A 25,694-nucleotide genomic window follows, 5' to 3' on the forward strand; every position below is an offset into this window, starting at 1 on the left:
TGGCACATGTATCTTTAGATTAATTAACTCACAAATTGTCAAAGGTTATCACTTACCGATACATTTGACAGTTCCAGCTACTGTGGCTCTGAACTGTGAGAATGTAATACCAAGAACAGGACTTGACGTCACCGTCACTACTTGTTCCTTGGGTGTTAATGCCAGACCAGCAGTGACTTCTGGTAATGTTATCACTGGCTACAATAAATTGGTCAAAGAAAACACAGAGTAAATTACTTCAAAAATTCACTTTTCATCTGCCAATGGCCAATGTTGCATTGTATGCTTGGACCAGAGGGATCCCACATGGCCATAGCTTAGATTTTGAGGCAGATAAACTTGCTTACAAGTCAAGCTCAGAGAGCAAGAAGCACGATTGGCACCTTGCTTAGAAGCGTGGAGCGTGATTGTCAGAGCTCTTGCGAATGAGAGAGCTCTCGCATGACTTGTTTCCCCTGCTGGAAATCAAATCAAGTGACATCATTTTGGTGCGAACTTTTCAGGTTGCGAAGTTTGAGAAGCGAGCGAGGAACTTTGAGAAAGCTCTGTGGCAGAAAGCAACTACAGTGTACATGTACAAGGCAGTTTTTCTACATACACCACACTGGAGGAGCCAATGTACAAGTACTGCATTTTTAGAGCACTTTTCAATTGAAGTGTCATAAAACCTAAAACCACAGCAATTACTCTAACCAATCACAACTGATGTAAACAGTGCAATGAACCAATCAGAAGTCATAGCAAATACATGTACATGTAACCAGCAACAAGCACGGGAAATCATGTGCGAGCAAGTTGTGATTGGCTTTGATTTTGCTTCCAGCCGGTTGACAAAGTGGCATAACTTTTGCTAACCAATTAGAGAGCATCGTTAAGCAAACCATACCAATAATGAAATTACTTTCGAAAGCAATTGACAACTGCTACAACCAACCTGAATGGTATGAATTCCTGCTGCTACTTTGAAGCAGAAGTCGCCATTACCATCAACTGAGGTAGACATTGATCTTGTTGCGATCGATGCACCTTCTGTCTGTAGAATCATTTTACGCCCTTTCAACTGCCAAAGTTTAAAAACAAATTTATATGTTAATGAGTATACATGTATTAATGCAAGCATTGTCTCATGTCTGAAATGTTGTGTCAAGAGGAACTTTGGGTAGAAAAAATGGCAAATGACACATGTAGGCTACAAGTACAGTATAATACTAAAAAAAACATCCCACATAAACAAAACATACTAGAATGTAGGCACTTTCAAGGACCCATGCCGACCGATGACACCACTAACAAACACACAGGTGGTCAATTTGCAAACTGTAGTTACTGGAAAAGGTACATGTTTGTATAATAAACGGAGTTTGCAACACAAACACAGTTGAGAACAGAAGAAGATACACAGAAAAAATACCTGGCTAACTCCCGGTGGGAACTCATCAAACTTAAGTTTTCCACACAAGTGATACCTGTCAATCAATCAATCAATCAATCAATCAATCAATCAACATTTTGGAACATTTATGAGAAACAGGCTAGTAAAGTAGTGATATGAAAATAAATGATTCAACACAGATGACAAAAATGTATTATGCTACAAAAGAACACCAGCAGGACAGCCTCAAACTGTATTCTCTTCAGAAAGGAATCTGTTCCACCCCAGGGAGGTTTCCATCTAACAAAGGTGTCCCCTTGAAAGGGCTTTCATTTAAGAAAACTCCACCTTAGAGAGGTGTCTGTCTTAAGGAGGTGTCCACCTTTGAGAGGTGTCCACCTTAAAGCGGGATCCACCCTACAGAGGTGTCCCCCTTACAGAGGTCTCCATTTTAGAGAGGTGTCCACCCTAGAGAGGTCTCCATCTTTGAGACGTGTCCACCCTAGAGAGGTGCCCATCACAGAAAGGTGTCCACCCTAGAGAGGTGCCTATCATAGAAAGGTGTCCACCTTAGAGGTGTCCACCATAGAGAACTGCCTGCTCTAGAGGTGTCCACCATAGAGAGGTGTCCACCTTAAAGTGGGATCCACCCAAGAGAGGTGTCCACCTTACAGAGGTCTCCATCATAGAGGTGTCCATCCTAGAGAGTTGTCCATCTGAAAGAGGTATCCACCTTACAGAGGTGTCCCCTTAGAAAGGTGTCCACCCTAGAGAGGTATCCATCACAGAGAGGTGTAAATCATAGAGTGTCCACCCTACAGAGGTGTCCATCCTAGAGAGGTGTTGGTGTGTACCTGAGAGAAGTGTCTACCTTAGAAAGGTGTATACCCCAGATGTGTCTGCCTTAGACAGGTAACCATCTCAGAGAGGTGTTTCCATCAGAAGCGTCTAATGAAGAGAGGTGCCCATCTTAAAGGATGTCTATCTGAGTTAGAGAGGGGTCCTCCTTCGAAAAGTACCTCAGAGCGGTCTCCACTTTTGAGAAACATTCCATCACACATCTGTATAGTGTTGCTTGCTACATTAAAGGAACTAGTCAAAGAGGACTCCGCAGATAATACACAAAAATCTGAACTTACGAAAATGGTGTGATGACAGGCAGTCTAGGTGTGTTAGGTGTTACTTGGACTTTTACTGGATGAAAGAAGTAGTTCTCTTTATTTGCCTAGGGGAGAAAATTCCATTGTTATAGTTTTCTTGTACCTTCAAAGTTCAATATCGCTCCAATTACCTTGGCCAGTTACAAAGAAACTTACCGTCAGGATGCTTTCAACAACATGTGAAATATGAAGTTCAATACTACAACAGTGGTTTAAATTGTACTTTATGCTGCTATAAACTACCATTACGATAGTTAGTGGACATCTGAGAATCAAGATATACTAATGTCTTGTAATGATATCATAATTTGTTTATAGCATTTGATTGAAAATCACCCAAGAGGCAGTTAACGTTTATGGCTATTTATTTAGTGTAACAGAAACTATTCCCAGTTAACTAATGCCCTTGTGTCGGTTTTGATTATGCCCATTTTAATCTGTTGTTTTAGGTCATTTCTTGATCAAATATAAAATCCACAACATCAACAATCTACCACTTTCATTACTGCTGAGAAAATAACCAAATTGCTTTGTGTCTTGGTCGCTATAACTATAATTCTCTTTTAGTCTTTTGAATCCCTACCTGTATAGTGTATCCACCGGCTGTGACGTTGTTTAATACATAAACACCTTCAGCAGTGGTTGTTGCGCTAAGGCCTTCACCAGCAGAAATGCTGACACCTCCAATACCTTGGCCCTAAATTATACATTGTAAGCAGTGAATGAACATCAGAAACCACAACTTACCTTACAGTATTTCATTTGGTGTTTAATGTCCTTTACAGTATTTAACAGATAAACAGTTCTGTCACAATGTCTTATTTGAAAGTACCTTTTGTTGCTGGCATCAGTTACTGAATGAGTGACTTAGCCCTAATATCAAAGAACAAATTCTCCTATCTTTTCTCTATACTTTTCTTACAAAAGTACTGAGGAGAAGTTACATGTATTAAGATATCAAGAAAATTCACCTTGAGTGATCATATCCTTAATTCTCATGACCTCAGGGTTTGAATAAGCATTGATATTACAAGGAGAAGTTTGATGCTTATCACTGTTAGGGCTTAAAGGGTTAAGCCCATTTTCCCTTATCTTAAAAGTTTAGTCTCATGTATTTTCATTGATTGCAGAAATAATTTTCTTTCTACATGTATCAACTTTATTGGTTTGATTTCCCACAAACATTTTGGGTTGGGAGTTTTAACCCACAAAATTGCAGCTACACCAATATTTTATCAGCCAGTTCTGTAGATCATGAAGTAACTTTCAACATAATTTACAGTTCTGTAGTGATACATTGTATACAAACACATGCACATGTAAAACCTCAGAAACATTATCTTGACCAATAACACAGGTCCTACATTCACCTCTGGTGTAAGGATTTGGCCACTGACTGAAAATCCATGTACTTGAAATGGTGTCTACAAGAAAACAGAATTTTGAATAACATTAATTTATTCAGCGTGAGAATTATCGCTTTGCAAATCAAGAATAATTCTTTATTAAAAGTAAATGATACATGTAATGATGTGTGCTTACATTGAATAAAAACAAATACCTGTAAATCAACTTTGTTTAATGAGGGTAACACTTAACAATCTGTTATGACTGACAAACCTGTGGCCCTCAGATTCCAGATCGAATTGGAATTTGGAAATGTTGGTTTCTGAGGAGAGGGGAAAACTGGAGTACCCGGAGAAAACCTCTTGGAGCAAGGAGGTGAACCAACAACAAACTCAACCCACATATGATGCCAAGTCTGGGAATCGAACCCTGGCCACATTGGTGGGAGGCGAGTGCTCTCACCACTGTGCCATCCCTGCTCCCTGCCATTGTATGGGAGTCAATAATGCACTCCTTACCTTTAGTACAACACTTTTGTAATTAACAGAAAAGGTCAGTTTAGACGGAACCACATCAAATGTTATTAGCTCCCCTTGGTAATAAGGAACCTAGGACAAGGAAACAGTATCAGACTATTGGCTACAACATAATTTACAGTTATATTAATTATCCAAATACATGTATGTAAGTTAAATGTATAGTATATTCTGTTGTACATGTACCACAGGTGACCAACACAGCAAAACAAACATTCTATACAAGGCTGTTGCCTAAGAAAAATTTTAAGGAGCCCACAAGGCCAAAAGCTGAGAAGACGAAGTTGGGAGCCCAACATGTAAAGTGGTAGGTACATGTACTGCTGCCAAAACTTTAGACGCTTAGAACATTTTCTTGGGCGCCCGAGACAACTGGATTCCTGTCAGGCAACAGCCTTGCCATATTGTCTTTATGAAACTACTAAGAGTATTGCTACTCCTCAGGTTTGGATGGTACAGAGAAGATGACAATGCCAACAAAAATGGAATTTAAAAATTACATGACTGTACATTCACATTTTTTGAATAAATTCACGATAATTTCTTCTCATTTAGTTTGTGTAATGTGGCCAAACTATCCATGAACTAACGTTGTAGAGGCAGCCGTAGTGTAAAGTTCAGAAAGAGAAACTGGAAAATTTATCATGATTATTCCTTCATGTTCACCTTAAAACTTTGAATGTGGTCATTTCATGTCGTTGTTTTGCAGAAAAAAGCAAGGAAATGTACTTAAATGTATAATGCACATACCGAGCCAGTGTTTTACCAGTTAAAACTGTAAATTGTTTTGTGACATTACCATTGCTGTTGTCATTGTTGCCACTGGAGGTTAATACGTCACATGTACAAATCGGTGAAGCAACACAATGTGGAACATATACGTACATCACAACAGTAAACAATTTGCTGTAATGACACAAATCTAGTTACCAAGGTATACTCTCCACTGGGCACACTTGGAAAAACAAACAGCCCATCCACACCAGACTTGACACGGCACAATGGCGTATCAACTTCAGTCTTCTTCTTAATAATGTCTATCACATCACTAGGGATCTCTTCACAACCTGGCAAGTTCTGAATAAACAAATAGATAAGGTGATTACTAGTTTCTAAATAAACTGTGGTGCTGCTTTGGAGGGGAGTGGGAATTAAAAGGTTTGGTTTTATCAACGGAGTAGAAACATCTAACTAAAGGTAATTTGGCCACCATTATGTCAGCACTCGAATCTCTTTATGGTGGCTGAATTACCAGACGGAGTACTTTTAATTATGAACTCTGTTGATAAAATCCAAAATATCTGAATGAACAAAACAGTCAGTCAAAACAGGCAGAAAAAATGAGCGAAAGTGGTTTGACTGCTGGGTTTTATAACTTAACACATTTCTTTGATCAACTAATACTTGCCCCATGAACAAACCCCTAAGCTCCTTGATTGCCAAATTGCCAAAATGAAGAATGATCAACCATTCCCTTAAAATGTCTGAAGTTACCCTTGTCTACAATTTGGATTCTTTCTACCCATAGATTAAGCAGCTCATGAGTGGAACATTTGGCAACCTACAAGCACATTCTCTCAGAGTATGCGTTTAGAGCGGTTTTCAATTGAGTGTCGTAAAACCAAAGCCAATTGAAAGTTATTACTCTAGGCACAGAGCCTAGTAATGCAAAACCAAAGCAAAAACGCAATTACTTTCGACACTCAATTGAAAACCGCTCTCAAGAATTACATTCTACATTATTAAGCTAGTTTTTTATGTTCAATTTTTCCATAAATATATTTTAACAACAGTGTACTCACCTTCTGTGTAACAGATTTGGAGAACAGAAGAAAACCTACATCCTGGATTGGTTCACCGTCACTTAACACATGACCCTAATAAAACAATTATTATAATAATTATAATGAGAGTTTTACAACAAAATTGTAAAACACAGTTAATGGCACGTGACGCCTTTTGCCCTGTGGGGCATTGCTGGTATTTTACTTAAAACTCGGTACTTGGTACTGTGAGGTACCATTGTATTTATTGTCTAGGCATTTATCTATAATTCTATCTTAGTATGTTGCAATTCTGTCTGGATACTAGTTATTTCGGCCTTTCTAACTGGTTAAATCTTCTGTATACCCCATTCATGTCTCTGTTATTATGATGTAAGGTCTAGCATGTAAATGGTACAAGCCTGGCAATTGGCTCAGGCATGGAACACTGTCTAGGTATAAAACGCTGTGTAAAAGGTTTTAACTCACATTTCTTAGGCAATTGTTTGCTCGCTGTTAAGCTGTGTAAAATTTTTTTCCTCCCTCCCTCCCTTTGGAGGCCATGTTATCAATAAACTGGGGTCACCAATCATTGGTTGCGTTTCGGTTAAGTCTGCGTAGCGACTTCCCCAAGCTAAGTTCTCTAGTATTTTTTGCCGTGTTTTAATTGTATTGACCTGCCAATATTCCAGTCCGACCCAGCAGCGCTGGTGAGATAGGTGAGGCACGATAGGTCTTTTCAGTTACTCTAGTTTTGGGACCTGCCAATACTCTTCTCGGAGTGGCGCTGCTGGCCTAGCTGTGCTGCTGTTGCAGCGCGTTGTTGTGTTTTGTTGTTGTTGGCCTAGGTGCAGCTGGAAGTGCCAGGGAAGTGAGGCCTTAAAATGGTCATGCAATTTAATAGAAGTCGCCTGTCACGCAATCGCTGAGCGGTGTTCCCCCCTTATTTACGCCAATATGTTTGTTGTCTTTACTTTAGTTAATTCTATGTTTGAGTAGAGTTACACGTAGCATGAATCTTAACCGGAACAGTGACATTAATCAACAGTTTTATTATGTTTGGTACATTGCTACTGCATACAGCTGTACATTGTATATTGGTCTATTCAGACAACCAATGGCAATCACAGTGAAACATTTCTGGCAAAAGCATGACCATGTGAAGCCTGGGACTAAAAAAAAACCAATAAAAAATAAATTGGCTCACTGACTGATCAACAACTTACTGCTGACCAACCAAATGATGGTTTTCCATGTCTAAAGCACAAATAGTATCATTCAGTTTCTCTGTTTGGATCACAGTTACTTTCTCCTAAGCAAAATAATGATCTATTTTTTCATGTCCAGTCTTTCATATCTGAATCGGAGAGATTTTATAAAAGTACCTAGATGTGTGTTTTCCACCTGTTGGCATTGCTTAATGCTGCTTTTTGTTAATTTTGCTGCTGCTCTGACAAATTATTATTTAATGTTAATTTTTCAATTCAACGTTATTTCGAAATGAGCCCTCTGGATGAGTTTTTTTTTCTCTTAGGGCAAACTTCGGCAATAAAATATGTTGAAATAAAAAGAAATGATTGACTGACTGACTGATTGATTGGCTGATGGACTGACAGATGATTTGATGATTGAGTTGATTGATTAATGGACTGACTGATTGATCAAATGACAGTCCAATTGAGTTGTCTACTGATGGACTGATTGATCTATTGACTGACTGACAGACTAACTGACTGACTGATTCTCTGTCTGACTGTTACTACATAGACAGACTGAATGACTGACAATCTGTTTGACTGTGACTGGCAGACTGACTGTCTGACAGGTCTACCAACCAACTGACAGACAGTGTGACTGTGGCTCACTAACTGACTGAATATAAATCAGACTGACTGACTGACTTACGGATCACTGAATCACTGACTGACTGCCAGACTGACTGGCATACCACACTGTAACTGACAGACATGATTGGTACTTGCTGATTAATTCCACTTACTTTAACATCATATCCTGAAACTATCATCTTGTCCATGACATTGACATTACCAGACTCCACTACAACTTCTGTTTCAGCCTGACAAATGTGTAAAAAAAATAGTGCTTAGCAAATAATGAGTATAAATATTCAACAAATATATATTAAAGGGGAAGTATCACGCAAATTTGCTGTCATTTCAAAACCCAAAAATGTTCCTCCGTCAGCAGAAATAAAGAAATAATTGTCTAGTTTTGTTATAAATTATCACCCCAGTGCGATGAAACCGTCGATTAGTGCCTCTGGCCAGAGACAGAGTAGGCCAGTATGGACTGAAACTTATTATTAATAAAATATTAGGCTAGTGTTTTTCAAGTTCTCGCATTTTTGTTTCCAAAATGCGCCAAAACAGATCACGAGTTGTTCCTTTCAAGAATTGAGTTGATTTCTTTCCTCTCGTCATTTTATAATTATTTGGCAGCTGATTGAAGGTCTTATTTCATCATTTTTAACAAAAGATACCAAAAACCCCACGATACTTCCCCTACTTACATTTTCAAAACTCCAGGAGGCATGTGATGACTTCACTTTGTATGTTCCAGGCATTACACGAGTAAAACTGAAACTAAGAAAAAAAAAAACAGGCACTGTGAGTACAGTGTAGGTGTAACAATTACATGTATACCTGTTAACAGTACACTAAAAATTATTACTGTTTTCGAGCATAACATTAACAAAATTTATGTAATAATTTTTACTTACTATCCTCCCTCTGCTGTAACTGTTTTCCTTTCCTGGTCACCTGAAAGATTAAAAACATACAGTTTACTTTCGGCTTGAAGAACTTTGATACATGTATTTGTACACATCTCATAAAATAACAAAAAGAAAATTGTCCAGTTTAAGGGGATTTAAAGGCAAAGTATCACAGGAATTTGGTGTTACATGTATATCAAAACTCCAAAACATTTTCTTTTTATCAACAGAAACCTAAACGTTTTTCTCAAATTCACTGTAGATTGTCACATCAGTGTACTAGGACTTTCGATGAGTGTCTCTGGTCACAGTACAGATGGACTACAGTAGTTAGAATGGACTGCAGCTTGCAGCTTCTCTCATTTCCATTTCCAAAATGCACTAGGGCAGGCCATAAGTTGTTCCTTTCAGAAGTTCAGTTGATTTCTTTTTCTTGATGTTCTACACGTAGAATAGACTTGCTTACAAGTCGAGCTTAGAGAGTGCGAAGCGCGATCGTCAGAGCTCAAGCGAGCGAGCGAGAGTTTGACTTGTTTCCCTTGCTGGAAATCGAATCAAGTGACGTCATTTTAGCGCGAACTTTTCAGGGTGCGAAGTTGTCAAACTGCCAACTCAATGCATTCTTGTCATTTCAGTCATTTCAACGCATCTTTGGAAATGTCGACAATTGCATTGGGAAACTTTCTCAATGCGTTTCAAAACGTTGGGAATGTTTCCGAACGAAACCGAAATACGTTGAAAATCATTTAAAAATTGGGCCAACGCATTTGCAAAATATTTTCAACGTTGACAGCGCATTTGAACAGTGAAACGACAAGTCATTTCCTTTATCAGCCCCGCAAAACGACTGTCTCCTACTACACACTGTTCATGCGAAGATTTTGTTTACATTTTGATGAATGCAGCAATTATGTCGATTCGCTTCGCGAAGATTTCCAAAATGCTTTACTTCGAATGTGCGAGTAACAATAATAATACCGGCTACTGCTAGCGCTGCTAATGCAATAATAAATTTTAAAATGAAAGCACCACACAGCATGACATGAAGAGTGCTGTCTTGACGGAAAAACCTGGAAAACAACACAAAATGTATCGGCTCTAATGGGTTTCCTATTATGTACCGAACGAAATTCGGCCGTTAACGTGTTTGGGATAACGGCCGAATCCGTATCGGTATATAACAACCGAACAAGTTAACGGCCGAAAAATGCTTGCTATATACCGAACAAGGTTGAGTTGTTATCAAAACACTCATTAAAAATGCAGCATATAACTCGGTCAGTATAAGCGGTCACAAGCCACAAGATACCGATCGATTGCCTCTTGATGTTGATGTCCGTTTAACCGGAACCAAGCAAACGGACATATTAACCTCTTTTCTTTCGCCGTGACGTAGAAAATCGAGAACGAATGGGGCCACCTCAAAGGTCAAGCTTTTTTTCCTGATCATTCTGTAAGCGCCGATAAAAACACGTCCTTTTCACAACAGTGACTTTCGATTACTTTGCGCTGATGTTGGCGGACATCTCTGTACTTTGCTTTTTGCAACCAATACACGAATTGCGTCGTTAAATGAACGTATAATCAGTGCGAGGAATTTAGAAGTTCATGGTCGTAGACCGAGATCGCTATCGAAGAGCTAGTGATGTATGTTCGAGCAGCTTCGCGCGTGATCGATCTGATATGATCTGGCTTGATTGACGTGTACTTTCATAATTCGCTGGTTCTGATTGTATAATGCTACAGGAGGAAAATTCCTCCTGTAAATTTGGCGCGCTGCAAGTAATAAAAGTCGCTTGCGCCAGGTCCATTCAATGAGAAGTGAGCAAGCGACTTGGAGAAAGTCTACATGTAGAATTATATATTTTGTAGCTAAGTGAAGGTGTTGCTGCACCATTTTAACAATAAAAGGTCAAAATGATACTTCCCCTTTAAAAAATTAAGATATAAAATTAATTTTTAAAAGCCCGTGATTGATCTGCTACTTTTTGAATAAATTAATAGAGAGGGGGAAGCAATCTGGTGGCTAAGCTTGTTTGGATTTTGATCTTTAATAAGGCCAGTATTGAGTGTAATTTCCATTATCATGTTGTTTAATTAGACTTCAAACTTTACACTGTAATGTTTTTTCCTGATCACCATCTACAAACCAAAAGGGAAATTAGCACAACAGAGCTTTCAATTTTATTCTTACCTGAGGTTTCACGAAGAGTAATTTCTACTCCAGCTGGTCCAAGTTCTCTACCTTTACTGATCACCTAAAAATAGTTTGCAAAAAATTTAATTAACAAAAACATCAATTGAAAATGTATAACACTTAACAATTATTATTATTCCACAAACAAGTGTCTAAATCTTGCTGATAATTTAGTGATACTATCTTTTCCCCCCTGATGTGTACTCTTACCATAACATATATATTTTTATTATATAAACACCAATGAAATACCAGGTGAGCTTTCGCACAAAAAAACAACATCTTCACACATGAAAAGATCACAGTTGTTATGGTTACATAATAAATCATGCCTTTTGCAATGATTAAGTATTTGGTGTTTATATAATAAACAGAACATTACATGGTCGCTTGGAGATATGAAATTTCTCTTCTCATGTTGAAAGTATTTCACTCGTTCACTGCCCTCACTCGTGAAATATTTTTTAACACTCGAAGAGAAATCATGTATCTCTGCGCGGTCATGTAATATCTTCTATGTGGGGCATGGTATAATGACTCATATACAGTTGTACCATGGCCACTTAACCCATCAAAACTCTGGATATAAATTCAAATCAAATCAAATAACTTTCTCTGGGACTGCACATTACTCTAAAATTTACTTATTAGCTGAAAGGGTTTTGTAGTTCACCTTTCCGGAGAGCGTAAATCCTGTGAATATGAAGTTGATGTCTTCTCCTTTGCTGCATTTGTCTGTGGTACCATCGATGTTCAACTCAACACTACTTGGATCTGAAACAGAGACACAATTTAAATGAATGGCATAATCGTCAGGGCTGTTATTTACTTTGGAGAAATCAGCTCCACAAGGAGTGTACATGTAGCTGGTTGTTGACAAACTTAAAGAAAGTCTCTCCCATTTTTGCCAGCTACCTTCACTATAGTTACTGGTCGTATACATTGTAATACTTGGCTGCAAGCTACATGTACTAATTAAATGACAGTACTGAATCTGTGAACTACATGTACAGGCAGGTTTTGTTTATGCTCTGACAACACTGTAAATCATAAAAATTAAAGATTTTTAAGTTCTTACCAAAACTCCAGCCAACTGGAGGCTCAATCTTTAAAACAAACGTCCCCTAGAAAAAGAAAATAGTGGTCACCAGCCTTGTTTGCAGCTAGCTATTATGAATTTTAGAGAAGGCAGACTTACAGGTAAGTTCAATGTACATGTAGTGAAAGTTAATTTCAAAGTGGTCACAACAAAGATCCATTTGCAGTAGCAGACGCACACATGTACACCTGTACATGTATGTACAGTATATGTACCAGACAGCATTTTAATACCTGCTGACTTTGAAGGTGAGCATGACGTTGTTTCGTAGCCATCGCCTGGACGATATTTGCTCTCACAAATAAAAAAATATCTTAGAATGCAAAATAACCACTCCGAAAATCATCTTCCAAACTTAACATTTACAGTGTAAGTATAGGCAAGAAACAGAAAAGTATTTATTTTCAGAAATATCTCAGTTCTTATTATAAGACCATCGTCAAACGTAACAGAACAAAAAAAATGTGCTACATTTGTATATAGGGCCACCAGGAAGATGAAGAAGAACATTTATTAAGCTAACTTACCAAGTTAAATATTACAAAAAATGAAACCACTAAATTAGAATAACAATGTCAAGTGAGGGTTTGAGTTTCTTAATTAATTAAGATTCCAGAAGACATAACTGATTGAAATTAATGTTACATTCAATAATAGTTGCATTATTTAACATAGTTTGATAAATTATCATGTGAATTAAAATTAAATTTTATTTTATTAGCAATACCAGTTTAACACATACCTTGTCATAAAGAGGAATAAGAAAGTATCCATTGTTTGGTGCACACTCTGTTTGTGACTTGATTATACCCTGTTTGGTGAGCAGCTTCATCTGCAGCCATTAAAAAAAGAGAGTTATGCATGAGAATTGAATTTCGAACATATACTGTAGTATGGAACTGTCATTTTCTATATGGAGGCAATTTGGCCAAGTGATTATAGCGTCGGACTTGAAATCAGGAGGTCCCAGGTTCATTTAGTCCCGCTCTGACCACCAACTGGAGTTGTTTCATGGATTATCCGTAGTCCCGAATTTAAAACACTCAGCCAAGCTTGTACACCTGCACCAGTTGGAATTGTTAATAATTTGTTTTGTTCCATTTGCAATATTTGTTTCTTCCAGTTTGTTGCAATTTTATCCCTAAAAAGCCCTTACGGGGAGGGGATGATTAAATTGTTATAATTATTGTACTGGAGATCTACGTTGTGGAATAGTAGTGTAATTAGATTTAGAAAAAGCATTATGATGGTTTGACTTGAGGCAGCAAACTTTGAAACCCCATTGTCTCTCTCTCTACCAAAGTATAAATAGATACCAGAGAGCTGTTATGTGCAGGATGGTGATCCTGTGATAATGCCCTTGCATCACACTATAGCTAAGGACCTTAGTAAAGCAGCTACATCTGTATGAGGGCAATGGCAACGGAAAAACAAATGTCTAGAATAATGGGAATTAATGCCCAGATCAATGGCTCTGCATGTCAGATATAAATTTTAGTGCATTTCTTTGCTGTCCTCAGCAAAAACAACAGAAATGACTAAATTCAAAGTCTTGTAAGGAACATGAGCACACCATGGTAAATTTTGCATTCTTTCATAACTTGAATGTTTTTCCCAGCAATTCAAGCCCTGGATAGTTCATCTAAATTGAATAAGTTGAACGCATTGGAATTAGCTCTGAAGATGTTCAAATAACGTTAAGCCATAATTTCAAGTGACAATCTTGTTGGCCTTGCTGTCGTGGTTGCTTAAAAAGGTTCCAATGATTCAGTGAAAATCCTCTCTAGCTACTACATGTAAGCTGGCTGGTCGTATTATTCTCAGATCGAAAGATATTTGAGGCATAATATGCAAGAAAAATAGTGTGTGATTACTAAACGATCCAATACTTTTAAGAGTTTGTTTCGTGACTCGTACGTTGAAAAGAAATTATACTCATGGCAATCGATCCATATCATGTCAATTTCTGTACGGTCCTGCAAGTTATTGAAAATTCTGTGTAAAAATAAGCTCGCGGATTGCATTTAAAATCAAACACGAACAACGAAGAGTTATAAACGTAACGAATATATCTTGAAAACTATAACCCTCAGGCTTGCTTACAACAGTTGAAGCTTTAGAAGATCGATAATTTGATAGCAACTATTAACTCACCTGCACAAGAGAATAATTTATGTCAACCTCCGATTGCACGAATCCACCGCAGCCAACTACATCATCGGCTTGCACTGAAAACAGGTTGTTCGAGGTAAACATCACAAAAGACAGAACAATCTGGCTGGCCAACATTGTGTTTTGTGACAGAATGCGTTCCACCATGCTTTGTGAATCACTCGTATCTCTTGTGATATTCCAAGCGGTAAAGAAAGGCCTGGTTACACAATTTTATCTTTCAATGTTCCTTACACGACGTACAACACTAACTTGTTCCCAGACCTTTATGCGTCTTCAGGAAGTTTAGAGAAGAGCCACATGTATTGTGTTTTGACGCTCTGTTTTTAAATCCAGCCCCTATGGCGCGTTTTCAGGGTCAAAATTAAGTGTATAGTTACCACACATATTGAACTGCCAAAGTAAATTGTCAACTTACGTGATCAATGATTTTCAGTAAGGATCTCTGTTGACATCAGTTCTTGTGAGAGATGTAGTAGAAGGATTATTTGATGATGAAAAACAAAGAAAAGCTTTTATTTTAAAAATACGACTTATAAAACTATGGCAATCGTGTCATATTTCCTCTTTCCGAGTCGCGTTTCTATTCGCAAATCACGGTGCGCGCAACCCATTCTCAAATGCACATTTCAGTGAAAGTCATGACGCAACGAAACGATTCCATTTCAGTTAAGACAGCACGTTAACAGAGGTCATTAACTGAACATCGGTCATGTAAGTTGACAATTTCAGATTTGGCAATTCAATTTATGTGGTAACTATACACTTAATTTTGACCCTAAAAAAGGGCGCCATACATCCCCTGCTTAACTGCAATAAAACAACACTTGATTATCAATATGCTGAATAATTAAAACAATAGGCCTTATCACGGTTTTCAACGCCATTTTGACGAGTAGGCAAACAGGCTTGAATTAACAGTGTTTGTATGGAAATCCGATGTCAAGTAATTTTCATAAAACATCGCTTCTGAAAAATTCGTGAATTAGAAACTTTGGCACTAGGAAAAGGAGTTTAAGAAAACTGAAACTGGAGGGATGTAGCTGTGCCAGAAAGCGTCCAGTCGTGTTTTGAACTTTCCATACATTTCCCTGTATTTTTTTCCCGCGAACTATTTTTAGTAGCAGTTCACGGCTGGTTCGCTTTACCGGAAAATGTATGGAGAGAGTAAAACACGACTAGACGCTTTCTGGCACAGCTACATCCCTGAAATTTTTTTTCTTAAAATCCTTTTCCTAGTGCCAAAAGTTTCCAATTCATGAATTTTTCAGAAGTGATGTTTTATGAGAATTATTTGACATCGGATTTCCATACGAACACTGTTATTTCAAGCCTGTTTGCCTACCCTTCAATATGGCGACGAAAACCGTGATAAGGCCTATTATCCTGCTCAATCTTACAATGTTCCTGCTCAATCTTCTCAATCTCTTAAATGTCTACATCGAAATCTCAGTCTCGAACCCAGTCCTCGATTCCTTGACCCCCGTGAAGAAACAATTCTTTTTTTCTGTGTTGACAATCTAAACTCAGCAATGCACCCTATCCATTTAAATCCCGTGGGGTCGAAAACGGGAAGAGAGCCGCGAGCAAGGTGTTGTGATTTGAATAAAAGGTAAATATTTTCGTCATGTTTTATTAGATAAGGACCGCGAAAGCTGCCTTGAGGGATTAAGAAGGAAACTGGAAACTTTGACGTGTTTTATACACGTTTTCACGTCAATGAACAACATTTCAAAATAGGCTCAATTTACCATGAGTTCGCCATTTTCTTAGGTAAGGACCCCGAGAGTTGCTTTGACGTGTTCTATACATGCTTTTCGTGCATTTCGATTTTAGTGTTTGAAAGCTGATTCTCTTTAAGAATATTATCTCTAAGAATATAATCACGCTAATTACCAAGAGCGACATGCCTTTTTACTTCAAGGTTGCATTTATTCGTAGCATGTTTGATATATGCCAATAAAGCAAACTGTTACTAAACGATGAAGACAGCAAAGATTGTCCAATCGCACACAGTTGACACCAGCCTCTTTTGCAAAGCCAGGCTTGATTGCCCAAAGTTGTTTTTTGTTTTTTTCACTCACATGTAATCGTGTACAACTTATTTTCACATGAATTAAATTGCACTACGCCTCTGTTTTAACCATAGACTCCGGGAACATAAACCTTATGCCAAAATGGCTTTCATTTTAATATTCTGTTGTTGGTATTCAAATTAGAGCCCTTTTTGCCTCGTTCCAGGTAAACTATTAGAAACTCAAAACCTAACAAACAAAAAAATAGGTTCTATCAGCAAAAATCAATTTTGTTTATCATTAAAATGGAATAAAAAAAAAACAGCTCAACTTTATTTAAAGGCACTGAGGCATGTTCATATACGTTTATTCTCAGTCACCTAAATCCATACAACTAAATTAAAAAGAGTAAGCCTTAACAGCTAAGTTAAATTAAATCGAAACTCACTCAATTTTTTCACAATGTCACTGGGTTTTTTCTATTCTGCAACCCCATCGTCAGCTGTAACGCGTGTCTAATTTGAGAGCCTTGTCCAGGAGGAGGTTAATACATGGGTAGCCACAGCAGCCCCAAAGTCAAGCCATCAGCTGGCAGATGTCAGGCCACAAAATGCTAGAAAGTATCAAGCTTTCTTATTATGGCCCTTCCAGGTCCCGCGGATACAGGTTCTGCAAGCTCAATCACTTAGCTGAGGTTCAGGGAAATTGGGCGAGAATGCTAGACGCAAGAGAGAAGAGGAAATGGAACCTAATACTGCAACCTCGTGAATCTGTCTAAACGTGTAAACTTTTCAATACCAAGTGGATTAGGTGGGTTTACACTGGGAAGTTTTCATTGCTGTCCTCGATCAACACAGGGCTGTACCTGGGATGAAAGTTCGAAGAAAATGCATTACTGCTAAAACATTTCTGAGCAACGATTTTGTCCCCAGGTATCAATCAGAAGCTCTTTGAGATCTAATGACCTCACTTTGTTAGAGGTGCCTCGAACCAAATGTAAGACTTTTGGTGATCGAGCATTCGCTTTTGCTGGTCCATCCAAGTGGAATAAGCTTCCTCTGGCAATTAGGACTGCCAAGAACTTAAATACTTTCAAGAGACACTTGAAGACATTTTTGTTTAAAAAAGCATATGACTTCTGATTATTCTTTACTTTGTTTATTTTATTTCTTACTTTTTGTTTGATTGATTATTCTTAAATTTTATATTTTATTGATTTTGACTAAATTTTTCATTTTTATATTGTAAGCGCTTTTGAATATTATATAAAATGCGCTATATAAATTGATTATTATTATTATTATTATTATTATTATTATTATTAAACTGTTTTTATTTAGGATGGGATGACTGTAGGCTTCGTTTCCAGTTTTCTTGCCCTAATGTCAACAGAAAACCATTTGAGGACAGGTGGACTAGAGCAAAGGGTACCTCTTGGATCACAAGAGTGGGCCAGTATCGCATCAGGTTTGTTTTCTGTTTTTGTTACTACTGTTGTTTTAACTGTTTGAATGAACACAAAGAAAACGAACTTCGGGATAAAATATTTATAATGATAAAATTACTTTGTTTTATTCAACAATTTTAAATCCAAGAAAATTTTCACAATAAATAACAAAAACATTTTAAGGTAAATTAGTTTCTTAACAGTCGCACAATAAAATAGCTTGTCATATTTTCTGTGTCAGATGATGTATTGAAAAGCGATAATGCTAATTTTAATTAAATAGAGCCATTTTCAAAACATCTTTCGAAATTAGATAAACGCATGCCAAGTGGTGATTTGCTTGTTTCATTTAAACGCTTAAATATCAATAATCTACACCTTTTTAAAAGCTTATTCATAATGCAACACCATAAACCGTGCCCATAAGGGGTTGAAACGCGTAACTCCATCTTGTAGGTCTTGTATCAAGCTTGCAAATATTCGCTTTCCCAAGTACCATATCTGCAAGTTTAGCAAGTCTAGACAGTCATAGACTGTGAGCAGTCCTACTTTTTTCCCTCAGACCACGCGCGGAAAGCGACGGTTAAATTATGCAAATTAGAAAATTGAAGAAGGAGGGATAGACCTTTCTCACACGGCGGCCATGTTGAGTCTCAGGAGAATAGGCGAATCTTTGCTGTCATCGTTTACATTTTTCCTCATTAGCATACGACTTAACTCATGGAAGCCTTGGCCGTATACAGCTATTTCAATTAACGTTGTCGGATCAAAATAAAGCTAAAAGACAAGACCGCAATGTTTTGTGGGATTATTTTTTATGAATAATTTCATCAAAATCATCCCTGCACGTGCAGGTCATTGTACTGCTAATTACAACCTATTGTTTTCTCCAGGCATGACTGGTTTTGATGAATTTATTCATAAAAATCCCACGTAAACTTTCGGTCTTGTCTTTTAGCTTCATGCTTTCAGTGAACCGACAATGTTAGTTGAAATGGCTGTATATCAACTAAATGCAAATGTTAAAAGTGGTGATTACGTTGAGGAATTTGTGCAATTTTCAGCTCTTTGCAAGCAATATTGAAGAAAATATCAGCCATCAAAAACTGTGAAATTGCTGGGTGGCAAAAACGTTAATGAGCCATACATTCCCTGTAAAATTTCGAGTTTTTGAAGAGAATTTCTCCTAAACCATTCGATGTATTGGGCTCAAATTTTCAGAGAAAACTGAAATTGTTATGCCCTTTCAATATTCAGAGTTTTTATTTTATTAGCGTCAACAGATGGTGATAAGCATATGTTAATGAGGCAAAAAGTGTAAACAAAGATTCGCCTTTAAAAAGCTTCGTTTTTGCACGGCAAGCCTCGCACTGAATTCGCGTCTGGTCGAGGCTTGCCGTGCGAAAACAAAGCGTTTTATTCCCCCGAGACTCAACATGGTAAGGGTCTACTGGCTCGCGGCTTCCCCGCAGGCCGCTCGCTAGAAATCGCGTGATTGTGACAGAACTTAGGAGAGGAAAGAGACTGCTCGCAGTCTAAGAAAGTCATACCAAACAATCCGTCAGCTCAACGTGGATAACGACGACGGCGACGGCAGCAAAAATGTCAGTATTAAAATGAATTTGCGTTTTTTCAAACGTCGTCGCGATTATCCCAACTCGCTTTAAATGTCAAATGTAGGTGAAATTTCCCGGAGTTGAATTCTTGGAGACCGCACCCAAGCTTAGAGAGAGAAAGAAAAATTCATCGTCGTGTGTTTACGTCCTCCATAAAACGTCCGATTAGGAAATTTCACATCCTAGTCGTGCATTGACGGCAAAGGAATGTACCAAAAAGTGTAATGCACGTGCAGAGTTGTTGTTTTGGTTATTAAGCCAATTGTTTTTTGGAGTTTCTCGTTGCCGTCGCCGTCGTCGTTGCTTCCTCGGCCCTCGCCATTGAGCGAGTCTTTCCCAAAAATGACATTTGTGCAAAAATGAGCGTTCGTACGTTGTGAGCGCGTTTTATACGTTTCAAGTCCCTTATGAGTTTCTGGTAAGACTTAATTTGCTTGCTGTCCATTGGCCAGTCGGATAGCGGCATCCTGGAGATCGAGTAAAGTCTGAGGCAGATCTATCTCAGGCGAGTCAGGTCTCTCATACGGATGCGCCATTGTTGCCCTTCTTCGCTGATAACTTCTCATTGGTCCTGTGTTGTCCTGTCTTCTGTCCTGTATTTCACCGCTGTTGTCACTCAAACCATACTGTTGAAGGAGTTCTTGGAAATGCTGCTCTTCCAGCTGGTCTGCACTCAAACAAGGAGACCCTGGACCAGATGTTTCGGGAGACCCCCCTGAGGTTCCAGGAGACTCGGTGCTTTCCAGGGGGGAGTCACCTGCAAGCATGTCTGGGTTCTCCACACCTTCGTTCATTAGCTGCGAGAGGTGAAGACTTTCAAAGCGGACAGTTTGTAGACGACAAATTCCATCATCACATTCCTTGTACCTTTAACAGAAGAAACGAATGAACTGAAAGTGAGAGCTGTACAGTATTATTTTACAATGTAGAACTGACAGTAAATGAAATCCTTTTAAAACTTTTAAACCTTCATTGAGTAGTACTTCCCAATGGAGTTGCTTATTACCATGATGCACAGATGACGTGTGTTTTTTCCTCCTCAGAAAATAAAATCACTTTATGTCAATGTATTTATCGCAGAGCACTAATTACACTTTCCATATCGAATTGAAATTTAGAAGTGCTGGTTTTTGAGGAGAGGGGAAAACCTGTAAAAATAACAAATATAACAATAAAAGTTGAAAGCTTAAGCTGCAGTGTGAAGGCGGATTTTTATAATTTTCACTTTGCCAAACTAATCTACAGCCAGCTAACCTGAAGCGTGGGTGACCAGCTGGCCAGCTAAACCTATGCTTCTTCTTCAGGTGGTTCGTCAGCCCTGATCCTCGCGTGTATCGCTGCCCACAGACATGGCACTCGTAACGATATAAATCGACTCCCTGAAAAGGAAGCAAGCAATATCAAGTGATGCCATTTAACCTTTCGCGGGCGGGCTCTTGTTGGTAGCAGCAGCTGGTTGCTATGGCTGGTAACTATGGCAAAGGTAGCTGGCTACTTAGTCTTCCTTGCAGCCGTCGTTTGTGGGGGAGGGACCCGGGGGGGGGGGGGGAGGGGGGGAGCGTGTTGCGTGACGAGCCCAAATGACAGCTGCGAAGGAGACTATACTGGCTACTTAGACTTTTAACATGATGGAAAGACAACAAGAATGTGAACCACCCATTTCCCTTGTGCAGCCAGCTTTTCCAAAGTCCTGCTTTTCCACCAATGGAATTGAGGTGAAATATTTAAGGATTCTTGACAAGTTTAGTGTAAGTGCTTCGCTAAAATTAATTTGTATAGTTAAATTATGAGGCCATTAGCTCATTACCTTTTCACTGGTCTAAAGTTTAGCGTTTTCACAACTGAACATTACCTTACATTAAGTTTATAAGTCCATACATTGCTAACCTGGTGATCAACCTTCTGGTGTCTTTTCACCGTCTGCATGGATCTAGCAGAGAAGTTACAGCCCTCCACATCACACTGATATGACAAAACTGCATTATGGAATTCACGATGGCGTGCCAGATCTGATGGCATCTTGCAGCTGAAACATACAGCAGTGAAATCAGAGAAAGGAAAGATGAACCCAGTTGTACGTTAAGGACGGTGCCTACTTAAGTTACTGTTACGTTCTGTGCATCTCGAGATACTTGGGTTTCCTATCCACGGGTGGTGCCTACTAATAAAGGGATATTTTTGTGCGGTTTAAAACTATGCGGAGAAAGCAGAACTTAGCAAGTGTTCTTGGTATCCAAAAAGAAAATTTGTGGTAACACGCATTTTTCAGAGATAATAAAGGTTCAATTTGGAAAAAAATGCCAAGCATTGCGTTGCATTTTACTGTTTTTTAGAATGATTGTTGCTTAATTATCTCTAAAAAATGCTCGGTTACCCCCAATTTTCGTTTTGGATTTCAAAACCCCTTGCTAAGATCTGTTTTCCCTGCATAGTCATAAACCACACAAAAATATTTCTTTATTGGTAGGCACCGTCCTAAGAGATGCTCTCTCAATTGCTAACTGCCCTGATCTCAACTCCAGGCAAGAAAATCTAAGCAAGAGGACTTTCAGAAAGATGTGAAGGCCATCACATTGCATTTACACCACCACATTGTCTCTCTTCACCCAGGTGTATAAATGGGTACCGGCAAGATACCGCTGGGGGTAGCCCTGCGATGGACTAGCATCCCATCCAGGGGGGAGTAGCAATACTCCTAGTTGCTTCATGCTACAGAAACTGGGCTAAGCTTCGGCCGTGTGGGCCACTTAGGCTCCTGTGCGACTTTACCTTTACCTTACCCTGCCGGTAGAGCATATGAAACTACATGTATGTGAGCACTGCACAATTCAAATGCACTCTCACTTCCAAAATGTAGAACTGATCATTTTTAAGAACAGTTTCTTGCTGGCCGTGATAAAAATTAACATCTTGTTGTTTAAAAAAAAACCAGGAAACTAGTACCATTAGGAAATACATGAAAAAAAAAATTAAAAACTTACGTGTAACTACACACATCACACTTGAATGGTCTTTCCTCTGAATGCCTGAACTTGACATGTTGTTTGAGAGCGGAAGCATTGGGACAGGTCATGTCGCAAAACTGGCACTTCACATTATTAACTGCAAAAATGGAAACATTTGTCCAAACATTTAGCTGCTTTTGGCCATGTTTGGAGGATGGTGTCTCAACACTGAAACAAATTTTGTCGTGGAACAAGTATTTTCTGTTTTGTTAAACGAAAGCCTGCCTGAAGAATGTGCAGTTCCAGAAAAAATCCATACCCACCCCATGGAAGGTAATTGGAAATTCCCAGGGGAGGGGGGGTCTTAAAAATCAAAATTTTAGAAGCAAAGTATGAAGCTAAACTGGAATTTCCTGAGGGAATGGGGGTGCAAAATAAGACCTTCCGTGGGTGGAGTATGGATATTTTCTGGAACTGCACAATGATGAATGATACATTTACTACAATGGAACATTTTCCAAAGAGTTAGCTCCCTTCAGTCTTGACAGCCATGTTTGGAGGATAGTGTCTGGACACTGAAAAGGTTTTGTCGCAGAACAAGTCTTTTCTGTTTTGTTCAATGAAAGCCTGCCTGATGAATGACAAATCATAAAGTTAATGCAATGGGAAAATCTGTCCAAACATTTAGGTGCTTTCAAGTCTTGGTGGCCATGTTTGGAGGATAGCTTCTGGATATTGGAACAAATCTTTTCTCTTTTCCTAAAAGAAAGCCTATGTGATGAATGATAGGGGTTGAAAACTTGTATTGTTAAAAATGAAGAAAGGTGCAGAAACCATTATTTGGTTGCTTTTTAACCAAACTCTTACTTCTAGCTAACATATATTAAGCCTAAAATATCACATACCATGATGCCTCATATGATCTCGCAGTATACGCTCTGAACCGCAGTGCTTTAGACAATGTGAACACTGAAAACTTTCATCTAGAAGTGAATGAAAAAAAAACAATGTTGTCAGAAAATACTAAAGTAGACGGCTGCCTTTTGAAGGTAACCGATTGGCAATAGAAAGATTAAAGTTATGCTATGCAGAGAAATGCCAAGTAGAGTAGCCTGCCAAGATATACATATATAATTATAGTGAAGTAGGTCTCTTTTACTGGTCTCCTTACTGGTTTTTCTTTAAATTTTACAACACATACAATTATTGTATGTCCCATGTTGTAACTTCTTTTCCCGGGAAGGAGGGGGGGGGGGGGTGGGTGACTCCCATATAAATTTATATTTAAAGTTGGCGCCGGTGAATGAACCCCTTAAAGGTATCAGAATTCTGTTTGATGGGCGTGGCCTGAACAATTATTTTTCCCCTAAGAGGTACAGTACCAACTCTAAAACTTAATATACTAACTGACACTTTGACAATTTTCAATAGCAATAAACTAAAGATGATTCCTTCAAATGCCTTCCACTCATAATGATTTTTGAAAGGAGTGTCATAAATCTCTATTCTATTTAACCTCTGATAGAAGTCATTTTAGATTTTAGCACCCTAAGGAGTACCAAAACACAAATTTAACTCCTATCACTTTCATATGGGAGTCCCTCCCCCCCCCTCCCCCCCCATCCCCTCCTGGGCTTCTTTTGTCTTTTCATCACTTACATCCAGAGGAATTCTGTCGAACCAAGTGGTCCACTAGCTTTGTTCTGCTGGCAAACATTCCACCACAGGTCTTGCAAGCAAAAATCTTTTCTTTGGTATGACTCCGGCAATGTTCCTTCAGTTTATAATGATTTGAAGTGGTGAAACAACACCCTGAAAACAAATAAAAAGAGTGCAAAACAGCCTCATTAAGAATGAATGGAACTAAAGATTAACTGCAATAGGCCCTGTTAGTATTGTATATGAAACCGTCAGGGCTCGAGACTACAGTAGCCACCTAGCCGCAGACTAGTCATAATTCATGGCTGGTAAGTTTTGTTCTTTCACTAGCAATTTTAATGTAGTAAAAAAATATATATATATATATAACACAATTAAGGACATTGCCTTCTTTCGTTGTTAAGCATATGTTCTCTACATCTCAGGATAGTCTGAGAAACTCAGACAAGTCCCCCTGCCTCACCCCCACCCCCAGCTGTAAGATATACTTTTCTGGAAGAAATTTTCAAGAAAATCCAAACTGAACTTAAATTATTTAACCTTTCTTCCAAATTAAACTCCTGAGATTCAGCAGAGATCCATACATTAATGATGTATACCTTTTGCGATGTTTCATTTTTTTATTGAGACATTTCATTTACATTTGCATAACTGTATTATCCCCACCCCCCACCCCCCAAATGGAAGGTCAGATTCCTACACCCCCCTCCCCTTTTCTTTTTTTTTTTTTTTTGGTGTCAGCACCTTTAAGGATTGCATCCGAGGGGGGCAAAATTTTGTTGTTTCTTTGACAGAAACCACCCTCCATACCCACACATAGGGGATTTTGGAGAATTTTTTGATTTCCCTTTCACACTTGCTGTTTTTGGAAGAGGGCTTGTGTTATAGTGGTACATGTAGAATTTATGTGTAGGGCTGTGCAGACATCTTTCCATTATTAATTTCTGACATGTTGTTTGGCCATAAGCTAACCACAAAAGTATGGAGTCGTGTCAAGTTTCAGACAGACGGGAGATTTCCCTCGCTTACCTTCCCACTGACACGTTACAGTAAATTTCCTTCTTCCATCATCTCTCACTTCCAATAAAGATTTGTCCACAGCCAAGGCATGACTGTCAACATGCCGGTAAAACAGCGTCGGGCAATTAAATTCAACACCGCATTCCCTCCACTCGCAGAGGAAAGGATCTGAATTCTCGGGAATTAAATTGCGGCTTTGACTGTCCAAAGTGCAAGGGGACAGTTTCATTTCTTGTTGCTTTTTGAAGCCTTCGAGCTTTATTCTAGTGTGGAATGCGTGAAAGAAAACATGGCGAATCAAATCGCTGGCGTCTATTGGCGTATCCCAACCACATTCTCTCCAACTACAAGCGAAATTCTCCGGGATGGTGTCCTCGGAAAAGCCTCGTCGATACTGCGGTAAAACCTCTCGTAAATGACTTTCTATGTGCTCTCTAAAGTCGGGAAATTCCGAGGAAGGAAACTTTTCTTCGCATGAGCCCCATTCACAGTCAAGCAGGTCCATTTTGGTTCGAAAATACCAAAATACAAGTGGCCAAAAACCTCGAACGACATCAAAATAAAAACCCGCGAAGAACCGCCATGTTATTTGTGAGACAATGATGAAACAAG

The 25,694-nt window shown here is 38.7% G+C and overlaps 2 protein-coding genes across 2 annotated transcripts in view; both read right to left on the minus strand.

Moving 5' to 3' along the window:
* The window catches only part of LOC146469068 (BOS complex subunit NOMO3-like), a 34,274-nt gene extending 19,697 nt beyond the window's left edge, over positions 1-14,577 (minus strand). Inside the window, exons 1-17 of the mRNA XM_085123718.1 lie at positions 14,363-14,577; positions 12,951-13,040; positions 12,188-12,233; positions 11,783-11,883; positions 11,107-11,170; positions 8,919-8,958; positions 8,709-8,781; positions 8,178-8,255; positions 6,218-6,292; positions 5,346-5,492; positions 4,398-4,487; positions 3,903-3,956; positions 3,116-3,229; positions 2,512-2,597; positions 1,412-1,466; positions 935-1,060; positions 57-198 (exon numbers count right to left, since the gene is read on the minus strand). Of these exons, the coding sequence (XP_084979844.1) occupies positions 57-198; positions 935-1,060; positions 1,412-1,466; positions 2,512-2,597; positions 3,116-3,229; positions 3,903-3,956; positions 4,398-4,487; positions 5,346-5,492; positions 6,218-6,292; positions 8,178-8,255; positions 8,709-8,781; positions 8,919-8,958; positions 11,107-11,170; positions 11,783-11,883; positions 12,188-12,233; positions 12,951-13,040; positions 14,363-14,527 (1,546 nt within the window). The 5' untranslated portion in view covers positions 14,528-14,577. The remainder of the gene's footprint in view (positions 1-56; positions 199-934; positions 1,061-1,411; positions 1,467-2,511; positions 2,598-3,115; positions 3,230-3,902; positions 3,957-4,397; positions 4,488-5,345; positions 5,493-6,217; positions 6,293-8,177; positions 8,256-8,708; positions 8,782-8,918; positions 8,959-11,106; positions 11,171-11,782; positions 11,884-12,187; positions 12,234-12,950; positions 13,041-14,362) is intronic.
* Positions 14,578-17,941: 3,364 nt separating this feature from the next.
* LOC146469069 (histone H4 transcription factor-like) lies at positions 17,942-25,688 on the minus strand. Its single transcript, XM_085123728.1, has 7 exons — positions 25,092-25,688; positions 24,063-24,215; positions 23,309-23,386; positions 22,440-22,560; positions 21,346-21,484; positions 20,713-20,837; positions 17,942-20,325 (listed from the first exon to the last, which is right to left on the minus strand). Exons 1-7 carry the CDS (start codon positions 25,585-25,587, stop codon positions 19,884-19,886), a joined length of 1,554 nt encoding a protein of 517 aa, XP_084979854.1. The 5' UTR covers positions 25,588-25,688; the 3' UTR covers positions 17,942-19,883.
* Positions 25,689-25,694: the final 6 nt, after the last annotated feature.

Source organism: Pavona decussata, unplaced genomic scaffold (assembly GCF_977016875.1).
Source record: "Pavona decussata unplaced genomic scaffold, jaPavDecu1.1 SCAFFOLD_127, whole genome shotgun sequence".
NCBI lineage: Eukaryota > Metazoa > Cnidaria > Anthozoa > Scleractinia > Agariciidae > Pavona > Pavona decussata.